Here is a 14,271-nt window from a genome sequence, read left to right as displayed (position 1 = left end):
AGTAAATGTACTAAGTCTTGCTTCAGACACATATTAGCTGTATGACCATGGTCAAGTTATATAACATCCCAGTTCCCCAGGGAGCTATTTTAGATTGTAAATCTGCTTCTGTCTTGGGAGTTCTCTAAACTAAGGAAATCATAAGCACACACTAAAACTAACTAAATAAAGTAGCAGAGCATGACACTAAACAAGGTCTTCTGATTTGTTTTAATCAATCAGTCACTAAATATTTGTTAAGGGTCTACAATGTGCCAGGCACTGTGCTAAGCACTGGAGATACAAACAGAGGCAAAAACCTTCCCCTACTTTCAAGGATCTCACAGTCTAATGGGAGAAACAACAAACAAACATATTCAAGCTATATACAGGATAATAGGAAATAATTAATACAGGGAAGGATCTTCAATTTGGTTTTAATTCTTTTTTATTTCATTGTAAGGGTCTCTGGTTGCTTTGCTTCTTCCTTCCTTCCTTCCTTCCTTCCTTCCTTCCTTCCTTTCTTTCTTTCTTTTCTTTCTTTCTTTTCTTTCTTTCTTTTCTTTCTTTCTTTCTTTCTTTTGACATTCCTATTACCCCCTTTTAAAGGTGGCATTGAGAAGGTAGAGTTCCTTATGATCTCTCTTTCCCCATCTTCCTCTAAGTCTTCTGACTCCAGATCCACGACTCTTTTCATGATATCCACTCTGCTCTGACTCTACATCTTTGAAACTCATTTCCAATACCTTTTAACTGATCTGAAAAACCAGTAACTACAGTGTCTTGTGCTCTCTAGTAAAATCTGAAACACTCAAATGTTGGCTGTAAGGAAAGCAAGCAAACAGGGGCAGTTTAAATTTAATTATTAATGCATCAAATCATCTGTACTAATTTTTATTCCTGCCTATCTCAGTACTATGTGTGGGTGTATAGATCAGCTGATAAAAGCCCTGGAAGGAAAGCCTGACTATGGACATTTAGGAACACATAAGAGAACTGAACAGCAGCCTAAGGACATTACATTTAAAGGGATGGATTGGAAGCATAGACAGAGTGTTATTACTAAGAAACATGAAATCCACTTGGGAAATATACTTTGTGGGATGGGGTGGGGCTAGGCTACTGGAAAGCTTCAGTGGCTACATTGGGCTGTGGTAGTCATGATGTTAACAATGCCAGTTAAGGACAAATGTTAATGCACCCTGGAATATTTGCATTACTGCACCTAACATGCAAAGTATTATCCAGGAAGAAAGCATTCTGGGAATAAAACCTGGCAGACCTCTTCCCCCTCCCCACCCAACCCCTTCTACATCCACAATACACTTAGAAGGCATTAATGAATTCTTTGAATGGGAAGTTATTCAACTTTTAGAGTGAAGAAAAGGAAATAAGAGAAAGTTAGGGGACTGGGAAGGACGGAAGGTAGATGGATGGATAAATGGATGGATGTATGGATGGATGGATGTGTGTATGGAAAGGAGTGAAGTGATTGCCTTAATGTCTTTCCTACCCTATCCATCTCCTGAACTGCCCGAAGAGGAAGAGGAGGGAGGAAAAGAAGGAGGGATGAAGAAAGGATTCCCTTTCTGAAATGTGTCCCTTAAAGTTAAAACCAGAAGGACAAGGTGAAATCCCTTCAGAGAACAGACGGTCAGGGGACCACCGCTGCCTCATCCTGGGGTGGAGGAGGAGTAGGAAGCTGGGCGGCTTCAGGCAGCTGGACTCCGTGTTCCTCTCCTAACCTCAGCAGCAGCAGCAGCAGCAGCAGCAGCTTCAGCTGCTCACTGCACCAACCTGCGGGCTGGCTGGAGAGCACCGGCCCCTCCCACTCCCACTCCCCTCAACCCCCCCCTCCTCCGCCGCCCTGCCACCGCTACCGGCCGCCTTCTCCTCCTTCTCTCTCTTCCTTCTCCCTAGTCCCCTGCCCCCCAGTCCCAGCCGGTGCCGCAAGGAGCCTGGTTGTGAGGTGTCTGTCCTGGACTGCAGCTGGCCGGGCGACAGAGACTGCCAGCCACCTGCACCTGGCGCGGCTGCCTTCCAGGAGCTTGGACACCCTCTCCCCCTCCCCCTTCTGTCCCCCACTCCGTTCCCACCTCCTCAAACCCTGACATCAGCCTCCTCCTCCTCCTCCTCCTCCCCTCCTCCATCACCACCTTCTCCAGGGAGCTCAGCTAGCTTCCCACTGCCTCCTCTCTCCTCTTCCTTTGCTCTTGCCATTCAGCCCCACCACTCCCCATCAGCTAGCACTTCTGCCTCGGCTTCCTCCTCTCCCTGCCCCCTTCTCAATCTCCTCTTCTCTCTCTCTCCTCCTCCCTCCTAACCCCCACCCTAAGCACTCCCTCCCCAGGACAGGGGCCGTAGCCTTGTCATGTCAGGATGGAGATCCGGCAACACGAGTGGTTCTCGTCCTCCCCCCACGAGGGCTTCGAGCAGATGAGGCTCAAAAGCCGCCCCAAGGAGCCCTCCCCGAGCCTCACTCGAGTAGGTGCGAACTTCTACAGCAGCGTCAAACAGCAAGACTACAGTGCCAGTGTCTGGCTCCGGAGGAAAGACAAATTGGAGCACGTAAGGGTCTCCCCCACCTCCTTCAGTGGGACTCCTGGCCCCGCTCCTTGCCCCTGTCCTTCAAGTGCCCCGAGGATGCCAGGGAGTTGCTCTGGAGTCTGAGGTGGGAGGGTGGTTAGTTGCTTGGGTTGAAGGGTTACGATGGGAGAAAGAAGTGGTTGCTAGTCCAGAGACACCTCCTTGGGTCTCCCTATTTGCTGTCTTGCTCTCTGGCTGACCCTAAAAACTGGTTTCTTATTCCGCATTCAACGTGCTAGTTTCCTGCTTTGCACTTTCTTTTGGTAAATGATCAGCCTGTGGGGAGTGGACGGTAAGGATTCCCTTCAGAGCACAACCCCTTGTATCACAACTCAGGCTCATGTAGTGTTTTCTTGAGGGTGCGGGATGTGTGTTGGGGAGTGGGGGAAGGTGAGATTTGCGGAGGATCCGCTACCGTGGGTGGATCTGATGAATGCAATTTGCATTCGATGTATTTTTAAAGTGCGTTTATGATGCCTATTAGGGGAATTTTCATTTTTCTCTCACACACATAAGCTTCCATAAACTTGGAGCAGTTAAGTTACCTAGTGAAGATGAAGTGCATACTCCGATAGAGTTTTCCTGCAGTGTCCATTGTGATGAAGCTCATAGGTACGCTCCAGAGTTGAGCCAAACCAGAGGAATGTGCGTGAACCGAAGGAAGGCAGAAGACAGAACAGATCAGTGGGAAACACACAAACCTGCTAGTACGACTTACACTGAGGACTGGATAACAGGGGTGGGTGCTTTGAAGTTAAGTTTACAATGCGTGAAGAAGATTTTTCTTCTTTTAAGTAGACGTCTGAGGCTATCTTTGTCAGGAAGGAAAAAGCCCCCTATCTCCCATCCCCACTCTTCCTCAAAATTATATTTCCTCAAACTACATAAATTGTATTTGCTAGAACCTCCATAAGTCAAACGTCAAAGATGAGCCTGGGAAAAAATAAGTCAAGAGTGCAGTACAACTAGTTACAGTGAATAGAGTATCTCTCTGAGCTGCATAATCCACCTTGTGCTTGTGATCATAGCATATTACGGTCTTGTATTCAGGCTATATCTCCAGTTGTGATGAAAGGATAAGAACTCCTCGAAATCATACGTTTCCAGCCTTTGCATAGGGTACTGAATTCTCTCTCTCCTCCTCATGTCTCTCTAATGCTTTACAGTTACAACAGGGTTTCACAGGAGAAAGTCTGTTAGCAGGGCATTTCTCTATTACAAATCAAAAAGGAAGGTCTGTGCCTTTTCTTAGTAGAACTAATGTTTAAGTCTCAGAAAGCTTGTCATTTCAGGCTTTGAATTTGGTAGCAGGTTTTGCCTTGAGCTTGAATAATCATTTGCTAAGACAACACTGCTCGTCAATTTCGGGTTCTTTTAGCAATTGAGGTAATTAAACAGAGCTTCAGATATCTGGAGGTTTAAAACGCAGTGGCATCTAACAAAAGATGGGTAGGAAACATTTATCCAAGATAAAGAGTATATCTTTCTTCTTTCCTAAAACTGAGGAACAAATAATATTGTCATGCAATTTGGATTTATGTGATATTCTGCATTTGGTACTAGGAAGAAGTGTTCACAATCCTAAAGTACCTGAAGTAGAAAAAAATGCTTCATTGTATATAGTTTCACTATTAATGCAAGTACTTTGGCAGGTCTGCTTTTAGCTGGTCCATTTCCTTTATACTGCTGCAAATCAATAAAGATAAAAGATGGGAAACTTTTTGTGTGTACTTCTTGGTAAGCTATAGACCCTGACTGATTTTATTGTTAAATACTTATTCACTTCAAGATACTCTTTAAAAAGTATTAATTGAATTGGATGATAATGGGGTAAAGCAAGCATAGGCTTTCTGGAATTGTAAGGCTGGGGTGATTGCGCCACTCTGGAGAGGCCAAATAAAGGAATGGATGACTTCATCATTTAAAATCTTGCTTCTCTCTTCTTGCCTCTACCTATGTCCATTAAACAAAGACATTATTCTTATATTAAGAAATTAGTAATACCACTATTTAAAAAAAAACACAATGATTGTGGGGGCTTGTTTTCTGCTCTCTTCCTCTTTTATGAAGTTGTGTGTTTCTGTTCTGATATTACCTTATGTGTCTGCTTACTTTTCTGAAAGGAGACCTTACTTCAAATTGCATCTGATTTGGTGGCATGTTGCTCCTTGTGGAATTTTGCTGGCAACCATTTTTATCTGCTTCTAGAATCATACCTTCAAGTTGCTAGGAAAAATGAAATATGCCTATTTAAAAACTTGATTTGTAGTTGCGCTCTGTGTACTATATTTCATATAAGTCATGATGGAGTCAATTTATCACTGACTTTAAGTTATACGTATGAAGTCTAAAGGACACTCTTCCAAAATGAATCTAACAGTTGACAACTCATACTGCTGATACATGAAATGTAATAATGTATTATGTCTGTATTATAATAAAATCATGGTCACAGAACAAGTGAAATGGATTTCCTTAGCAGCATCCTTTCAAAGAACAAATTCAGAGGTTGATATGATTGGATTTTGTCAAACAATATACAAAGATCACATTTCTAAAATAAACTTCTATGCCCAAGGCCTTCCTTTCCCCTCTCTTCTTCTCTCCTGTCTCTTCCGCATCAGAGAGATGATCATAATTTTTAATCATGTCGGGGAAAGTTAATTTATGTTTATAATGAAAGAGAGCATGTGCCTAAAAAGTTTCCTATGTAGCTCTTTTCCTGGATGCTTTTAGTGGTCATCTAAATACTAAGAGAAATGAAAAAAAGTAATTTAGTATTTTCAATGAGAAGTATTTTCAGCCCTGAATGACAAGTCCATGTGCAAAGGTGAAATATGACAGTATGGCATGATTTCAAATCCAATCTCTATCTCTACATATCTGTATGTCCTAGGGTAAGTCACTTCATTCTGGGCCTCAGTTTTCTTATACTTAAAATGAAGGGATTAGACTAGGTGACTTTTAAGGACACTTTGGGCTTAAAATCTATGAACCTGTGAAGAGAGGTGTTTTTGCTATGAATCTTGTAGGATTGTTTCCATGCCAATATCAGGGAGATAGCGATCCACTTTTCAACTGTTACTGAATTAGTCACCAAGAAAACATTTTCAGGAGCCAAGCACCTAATGCTCTCTTTTGTCCTGAAGCCCAAATTTCCTTAGTAAGAAATGTGCTTGGAAAATAAGGATAGCCCTCTTTTCTCTATTAGCTAGTATCTGGATCCCTTTTCGGCACAAGCTAGGAATGTAGTGTGAAGATCTAGCAAAAAGCCATGAACAGAGATGCTGGAAAGATCAACCATATTATCTCATCCTTGAGGCATAGTAGAGGTCAACTATTCCAGAGGGCAGTTAAACATTAACCTGAAAGCCCTTTTTCCTCCAACCCAGAAGGGCAGGAAGAAGTAGTGTTTTACACTAGAAACTCTGTAATGTGGTCTGGCTTCAGGGGAATATTTTCATCCCATCTTGATAGATATCCCCAATTCTGTTTGGGAAAGGGGGTGCAGTTTACCTCCTTTGATATATTTGCATAGTTGACTGTTGTCAAATAATTTATTTACGAGAGTTTCCTGCCCTCTCTTTTTTTTCTAATCCCAACCAGGTGTACCCACTTTTTCTCCCTGGAAGGACAGGTTTGCCCATACTCTGAGAGAAGTTCTATAGGACAGGAAGTATATAGAATAATAGCTGAAGAAGAGAAGTGGGGGCAAAGGAATAAGAATTTAAGCACCTACTATGTGCCAAGCACTATGCTAAGCCCTTTACAAATATTATCTCAGTTGATCCTCACAACAAGCCTGGGAAGTTGGTTAATATTCCCATTTTACAGTTGAGAAAACTGAGGCAAATAGAAGTTAGGTGACTTGCCCAAGGTCACACAGCTAGTAAGTATCTGAAGCTGATTTTGAACTTGTCTTCTAGACTCCAGCCTCAGGATTCTATCCCTTGTGCCACCTAGCTCTCCATGTAGCCCAACTCTCTCATTTTACTGATGAGGAAACTGAGGTCTAAAGACATTAAATGACTTGCCCAAGCTCACACAGGTAATAGCTAGTTTGGGATGAGACTTGAGATGTGAGGAGTCCCTATATCAGAATGGGTTGCCTTAGCTTTTTGCCCATTCTCTATACAAGTGAGGTGGTTAATGAATCAAAACTTCTTCCTCTAATATCCCTTCCTTGTTGTTCAGATGATTGCCTAGGTTCGACTCCATACTGACTACCTGAATTTCTCAATGTTCAGTTTTGTATCTAATTCCTTATATCTGTTCTTAACCTGTTGGCCATCTATATAATCCGTTGTTGACTCCTGGAATCCTCTGATTCCTGCTATCTGTTCTTGGACCTGGTGCCTGTTCTACTGTTGGCCAGTCCGAACTCCACATGAAGTTGTGAGTTCTCCATTATTTAGCTCTTCAAGTTTGTTTGTGGATTACTGCTTTTGGAAGATATTGGAAGGGGATTCCTGGTCTATGGGTTGGTCAGAATGACCTCTGAGATTCTTTCCAAATTTGATTATTTTTCAGGTCCTACAAGTAAGCTCATATCCTACTTACTTCCTATAGCCCAGGGCTACCAGTATGAGTTATAAAACTATTTAGACTACAAGAAACCCTGTTTAACCTATTTTTGAATCAAATGACAAATGAGGGTACAAACATTAATGAAAGTCATCAGAATACCCAGAACTCACTTGTAATGAGCCATAGTATCTTTGTTTATTAATTTCCTTTCACCCTTTCTTTTTACAAAAAAGTCTCTTCTTCTAAATGCAAATTGGCACCAACAAAAATAGGGTTTATATTACCAGTGATTAGTAAATAAATGACACAATCACAGTTGCCTCTTGAAATTACTTATTTCAAAGGGGTGCAAAGGCATAGCTGAAATAGATTACATTGGACCAAGGTGATGAGATCAGCAATAAGTGTTGACATTGTATAATCTCATTTCTACCCCCAAAGAACTGATTAGAGAGGAGGAAAAGGGACAGATAACTGGAGTAAGTAAAGTTTAATGTTTTTCAAAATTTATTATAAAATTCTTGCTATGTGTTTATGTTACATCCTATAAAAAGAATGCCAAGTAAACATTTTGGACCTTTGAAAAACATTGTTATTATACACAAATAAACTCCCAGAATAAGTAAGAAATAATTGTTTCTGTGCCTTTTTAACTCCCAAAGGCCAAAATATAAAGCCGAGTCCCATAGTATTGTCTAATGAGTTTCTTTGTTTTTTTGCTGTGTATTGCGCTTATCACATTTGCGTCACTAATGTACTCTTTCAAAGTGTATTGGCATTTGAGTTAGTTTTAAATGGTCTTTGATGATTTTTTCTCCTAATTTGGGCTGGGTTCATTGATTGGACTAGAACATACGTTTGTGTTTTAGCTATTTAATTAGAGATATTAGATTCTTGGACTTAACACTCTGACATTGGTACATGATACTCCCATTTCTAGCAAGGGTGCTAGTTTTCCTTAAAAAAACATAGTTTCATTATGATTTCCTGTGCTTCTGCTAGATTTGAGCCCTAATCACACTTTCCTTGCTTTTATTTTAACTATGATATTAGCTTTTGATTCAACAAACATTTCAAGTCTCATTTCTAATACCAGCTGTGTGATCCTAGACAGATCACTTAACCTCTAAATGCCCTAGATAATTTTCTAAGACCTTAAGTTGTAGAGTAATTGCCAATGGCAATGGATATGGAGCATTTCTTTATCTTGGAGTCCCCTTCCTTGATGAAATCATAGATCTAGGCCAAGAAAAAAATGCAAGGAAGTATATATTAGATGTTGGGGATACAAATAGGAAAAACAAACAGTCCCCATCCTTGACAACTTATAACCTAGTAGAGAAGATAAAGCATGTATACAATAACTATATGAGTTGCTTATTTGCATTAGGAGAAATTTAACAGGAGAGATCTTAAAAAGGAGTAACAACTGAACTGGAATGAGTGGTGAGGTGGTTTCAGGGAATGAGTTGGCACCTGAACTGAACCTTAAAGGAAGGCATTTCAGCGGGCAGATTTGTGGGGTGTTCCACATTCCAGGCATGCTAAATAGGCCACCAAAACACAAGGAGATAATCAGATTGGAAGATGATTTCTCTGGACATTTTCACATTATTTTGAAATGTATAATGTTCTTGTCAGCAGAAACTTAACGTTCAGTGTCTAAAAGGATGCAATCAAAAGTGTTGAAGTGCTTTGAAATGCTAGCCAGATTTCCATTGTTAACAGACCCAATACTTACCAAGAAAGTATATTTTTCCCCAAGCAACAGTACAAAATAACACAATTTCTGAAATCATGAATGGAACCCATGAGCAAGACTTGGTGATAATATGGCAAACTTTCATTATGGGCCTTATTCTGTTCATGTTATCAAGTTTCAGCTCACTCTGTACTTCCAAGAATCAATCAATCAATCAATCAGTAAGCACTAATTAAACCACTACTGCATGTCAAGCACCTTGTTAAGCACTGGGGATACAAAGAAAAATTAAAAACAGACCCTCTTCTCAAGGAGCTAACATTTAATAGGAGATACAACATATACCTAATAAGTGATACAAGATACAAGCAGAGTATAGTAGACAGAAGGTAGTGGGGAAGGGACTACCAACTGAGGAGAGTGGGAAAGACCTCTTATAGCAGGTGGTACTTGAATTTAATCTGGAAGGAGACCAGGGATTCTAAAAGGTAGAATTGAGGAGGGAAAGGATCCCAGATATGGAATAGTTGATGGAGTGTTTAAGACATAAAACCACAAAAAAGTATCTGCACTCTGGAAGGTTTACCATGGTGTAATAATCATATGATGATGATAGCTAGCATCTATGTAGCACCTACTATGTGCCAGACACTGTGCTAAGTGCTTTACAAATATTGTCTTATTTGACCTTTGCATCAACTCTGGGAGGTAGGAAACTGAGGCAAAGAGAGGTTAAGTGACTCGCCCAGAGTCACACAGCCAGTAGGTGTCTGAGATTGGATTTGAACTCAAGTCTTCCTGACTCCAGGCCCAATGTTCTAAACACTGAATCACCTAGTTACTTTAAAGTTAGCATTAGCTAACTTTCCTTGCATTTGCATATGAGATTCATCCATGGGATTAAAGGAAATTTCCTTCACATCTCTGATCTTAAGTAAGTTTTCTTATGAGTAAAATAGTGATTATAATACTTGAGCTATCTATCTCATAGGGTTTTGGGTTTGTTTTGTTTTGTTTGTTTGTTTTTGCTGGGAGAAAACTTTGTAAAGTGCACCATACTTATGATTTGTTATTATGAAAAGGACAATGCTTTAGGAAGCTGAGGTGGTCAGAAAAATATTTACAGGAAAGGAAGGTTTTGAACTGGGCCTTGAACTGTTTAGGTAGGCAGAGAGAAGTAGGGTAGACATTCAAGGCATAAGCAAAGGTCACTGAATTAGCAATGATCGATTAATTGCCTAATCAGATGGTGTTTTCTCAGGCTTCATCCTTCTCAGCCCATTCTGATGCATTTGACATTGTTGACCATCCCCTCCTCCTACACATTCTCTCTTTATGTCAAGTCAATAAGATTTTATTAAGCATCTGCTATGTAGACAAACAGAAAAAGGCAACAAATAATGATACCTGCTCTGATCTCAAGGAGCTCACAGTCTAATGAAGGACATAGCATGTAAACAACGATGTATAAACAAGATAGATTTAGATAGAGATTTATAGGCTATCTTTCTATAGGCTATATAACATGTATATATACTATAGGATACATATAGGGTTTATCTCCTACATGAAGATACATCCTATAGATCTGTATACATCTATATAGAATAAATTGGAAGTAGTCTTGGAGGGAAGGCATTGAGATTAAGGAGGACTAAGAAAAGCTTTTTGCAGAAGGTGGAATTTTATTTGGAACTTGAAGGAAGCCAGGGAAGTCAGAAATTGGATATGAGGAGAGAGAGGGTTATAGGCATGGAGAACAAATGAAAATTCCTGGAGTCTGGAGATGGAGTACCTTGTCTGGGGAACAGCAAGGAGGCTGGTGTCACTTGACAGCAAAGTAAGTGGATGGGAATGAGATGTAAGACTGGAAAGGTAGAAAGGGGCCAGGTTATGAAAGGCTTTAAAAGCCAAACAGAGGATTTTATATTTGATTCTGGGAGTAATAGGGAACCATTGGAGTTCATTGAATAAGGGATGACATGGTAATACTTATTCTTTAGGAAGACAAATTTAATAGTTAAGTGGTGGTTGGACTGGTTTAGGGAGAAACCTTAAGTGGAAATAACAATCCTATTCTAAGCCCTCAGTACCTCATGCCTGGACAATTGAAATAGTCTTCTTCTTGTTAGTATAGTTTTAAGCAATTAAAGTTCAATAACTATTTGATGATTGGTCTATTTATCTGCGTTGGGAAAGGGCACATCTTCTAATTCTTTGTATTTCATATAGTACCTTCCACAGTTCCCTGAAATATGGTAGGTGCTCCTTAGATGCTTGTTGTTAGAGATAATAATGATATAAGTTCTCCCAAAAGTCTCAGTGCAGTTTTAAACTTAAAACTGCACTGAGAGTTGTGGGACGCTCTCTATTGTATACAAAAAATGTATTGTGATTATGTAGTTATAAGTGTAGCAGAAACAAAAGAAATGCAAATATAGTCAGCATGGGGGGAGGGGAGAGATATTCTAGTGGAGTGTGGAACACATCAGGAGTGAAGATAGGTAATTGGAGGAAAGAGAAAAGAAAAGTTAAAAATAGGGTGAGGCCTAAGAGAAATCTTGATCTTGGGAAACAGCACAGTATAATGAAAAGCGAAATGGATTTGAATGCTGAAAATTTAATACTACATTAGAGACATTAGCTGTGTAACCCTGGGCAAGTCACTCAACCTCTCCATGCCTCATCTATAAAATGTAGAGACTTAGCTTCTTAGTTTTTTTTTTTCCACAACCCAAAATCTATGATCCTGTAGTCTACATTTTAATCCTGGCTCTTCTAATTACTCCCTGTGTGTGACCATGGGCAAATTATTTCCCATCTTTGGGCCTTAGTTTCCTATTCTCTAACACAAAGAAGTTGGATTAGATGACCTCTAAGGTCTCTTCAAGAACTAAGTCTATGATCCTATAAGTAGATTAACTGAAACCAGACAAATTTATGTGAAAAGTTTGGAAAGCTCTAACTGAATTATAAAAGGGGATATAGAAGTTTAAGATGAAGGACCTGAATTAGTATAAAAATCTTGGAAAATATCATAATGAACACTAAGTATTTAAGGAGCATCTACCTTGTGCCAGAAAACTGTGATAGTTAATACACAAAGTACAAAGAATTAGAAAGACCTTTGTCCTCAATCAAGTTGAAAAGACCAAGAAGAAAATATTTCGGAGGGTCTACTACATTCAAGGGGCTGTGTTACATACTATGAGGGCTACAGAGATGAACGAGACTGTCCTTGCAATCATAGAGATTGTAGTTAGAGAAGATGAAACATGAACACAGATTTCGGTAATACAACATAGACCATGATCGTTGAAATTCAATGGAAGAAGAGATCTCTTAAGCCTATAAGGAAGGGGAAGACTTACTGGAGGAGATAGCATTTGCTCTGGACCTTGAAGGATTCAGAGGAATTGGGTAGGCAGAGTAGGAGACAAATGCTTCATTCTGGACAGAATAAATAGGGTGAACAAAAACTCTCGGGATAAGAAAATATAGTTTTCCAGAACCAATTGGAAGTCCATGAAGAATGAGGAGAATAATAATAGGATAAGGCTGGAAAGAGAGTTTGGGGCCAAACCACTGAAAACCTTGCATCCCAGGCTAAGGATTTTGGATGTTTTATAGCAAGTAAGGAAATATCATTGATGGTTTCTGAGCAAATAAGTGACAGGAGATACAGTATGATCTGAAGGAAAGAGCACTACACTGTAGGAAGATCTGGGTTTGAGTCCTAGCTCTGACACTAGCCAAAATGGCTCCTAGGCAAATCATATGGCCTCTCTGAGCTTTAGGACCTCAGCTATAAAATGGAGATTATAATATGCATACTTCCTTCCTTATGTTGTTATTGTGAGAAAATAATTTTGCAAAGTGCTGTGTAAATGTGAGTTATTATTAGGAGCAGAGCTCTACTTTGGCAAGGTTACTCTGGCAGCAGCGCTTAAGATGAATTGAAGTAGGGAGAGCTAAAAATGAGTAGATAAGTCAGAATTCTGGTAATGGCATGGGTGAGAGGTAATGAAAGCCTGCCTAGGGAGTTGGTAGTGGGAAAGATATGACAGGACTTATTCATGGATAAATAATAACCTGATATATCATAGACTAAGTGCCAAATGAATACTCTAGAAATTGAGGGAGAGCAAGATCAGATGTATAATAAGGAACCACTCAAGCGATAAAAAAAAAATTAAATAGGATTGCATCAAAACTAGTGTACTTCTTACTTTTCCACATATCAGCCCTTCAAATCCTTCATGTTTGCTATCCTGTCCATTCTGAATCTTTCCTTTCACAAAGTAAGCATTCCCGGTTCCTACAGCTGATCCTTATACAACACTGAGTTGTATAAGCCCTTCACCTTCCTGGTTGTCACTCTCCATTTGAAAGTCCATTAAAAGAAGGGTAGCATGTTAAGGTATAGTGTCTGGAGAGAGGGAAGTCATAGTCTCTGCAGTGTTTTCCCCTGGTCAGAGGACATCTGAGTATTTTGTTTAACTCTGGGCAAGATGTTGTAGAAGGACAGTGACAGAGGATTATAAACAAGATAATGAAGGAACTTAAAATCATGTTATAAGGAAAATGAATGATTGAAAGGATTTGGAATGTTTATCCTAGGAAAGGGAAAATTTCAGGGTGACCTGAGAGCTACCTTCCAAAATTCAGTCATATGGAAGAGGGATTAGAGATTTATTTTACTCTGTCACTGGTGGAAGGGGAGTGGTAGTACATAGAACTGGGTCCAGTGAGTAGGGGTAATATAGTAATAATAATAATGATGATAATAATAATAATTTGGCTGGATAACAGAGAAAATTTCATGATTATAGTTACCTCAGGTGGTAGTGATGTCCCTATTACTGAAGACATCTAAACAGAGACTGAATGATCACTTACTAGAGATTTGTACAGAGGATTCTAGATTCAACTAAGGGCTAGATTAGATGATCTCTTAGGTTTCTTCCTTCTGTGGTTCTAACATAGAGAGAGAGAGACACATCTTAATGACTCCTTTTCTTCAAACTCAGAATTTATTTTATATTTTAAAGTCAGTTAATAATTTATTAAGTATCTACTATGTGTTTGGTGCTGTACTAAGTGCTGGGAATAAAGAAAGGCAAAAGAGATTCTCTTCTCCCAAGGAATTCATAGTCTAATGAAGAACCAACATTCAAACAAATATCTACATATAAACTTTATACAGAATAAATTGGAGATAATCAAAGAGGGAAGGTGATAGCATTAAGGGGGATTAGAGAAGGCTTCTTGGAGAAGGTGGAGTTTTACCTGGGACTTGAAGGAATCCAGAAAGTAGAAATGAGGAAGAAGATTATTCTAAGCATGAGGTGATATCCAGTGAAAAGAACTTTGGGGAAGGAGAGTCCATAACTTCCTTGGTGATTTAGCCCCTAACAACTTTAGTATAATATCATCATAAACTCTCAGAGTTGAATGGGGCTCTACTCTAGATGTCA

General features: G+C 39.6%; 1 protein-coding gene across 1 annotated transcript in view; it reads left to right on the top strand.

The window, feature by feature from the left end:
* The first annotated feature begins 2,077 nt into the window (after positions 1-2,077).
* The window catches only part of LOC114050094 (inactive phospholipase D5), a 394,466-nt gene continuing 382,272 nt past the window's right edge, over positions 2,078-14,271 (top strand). The window contains exon 1 of the mRNA XM_027871647.1: positions 2,078-2,547. Coding sequence (XP_027727448.1) covers positions 2,359-2,547 — 189 coding nt within the window. The 5' untranslated portion in view covers positions 2,078-2,358. The remainder of the gene's footprint in view (positions 2,548-14,271) is intronic.

The sequence above is a fragment of the Vombatus ursinus genome, unplaced genomic scaffold, assembly GCF_900497805.2.
Source record: "Vombatus ursinus unplaced genomic scaffold, bare-nosed wombat genome assembly UNPS02014798.1, whole genome shotgun sequence".
NCBI lineage: Eukaryota > Metazoa > Chordata > Mammalia > Diprotodontia > Vombatidae > Vombatus > Vombatus ursinus.
Note: the sequence above shows the minus strand (reverse complement) of the source record. Positions and strands in the feature narration are given on the sequence as shown.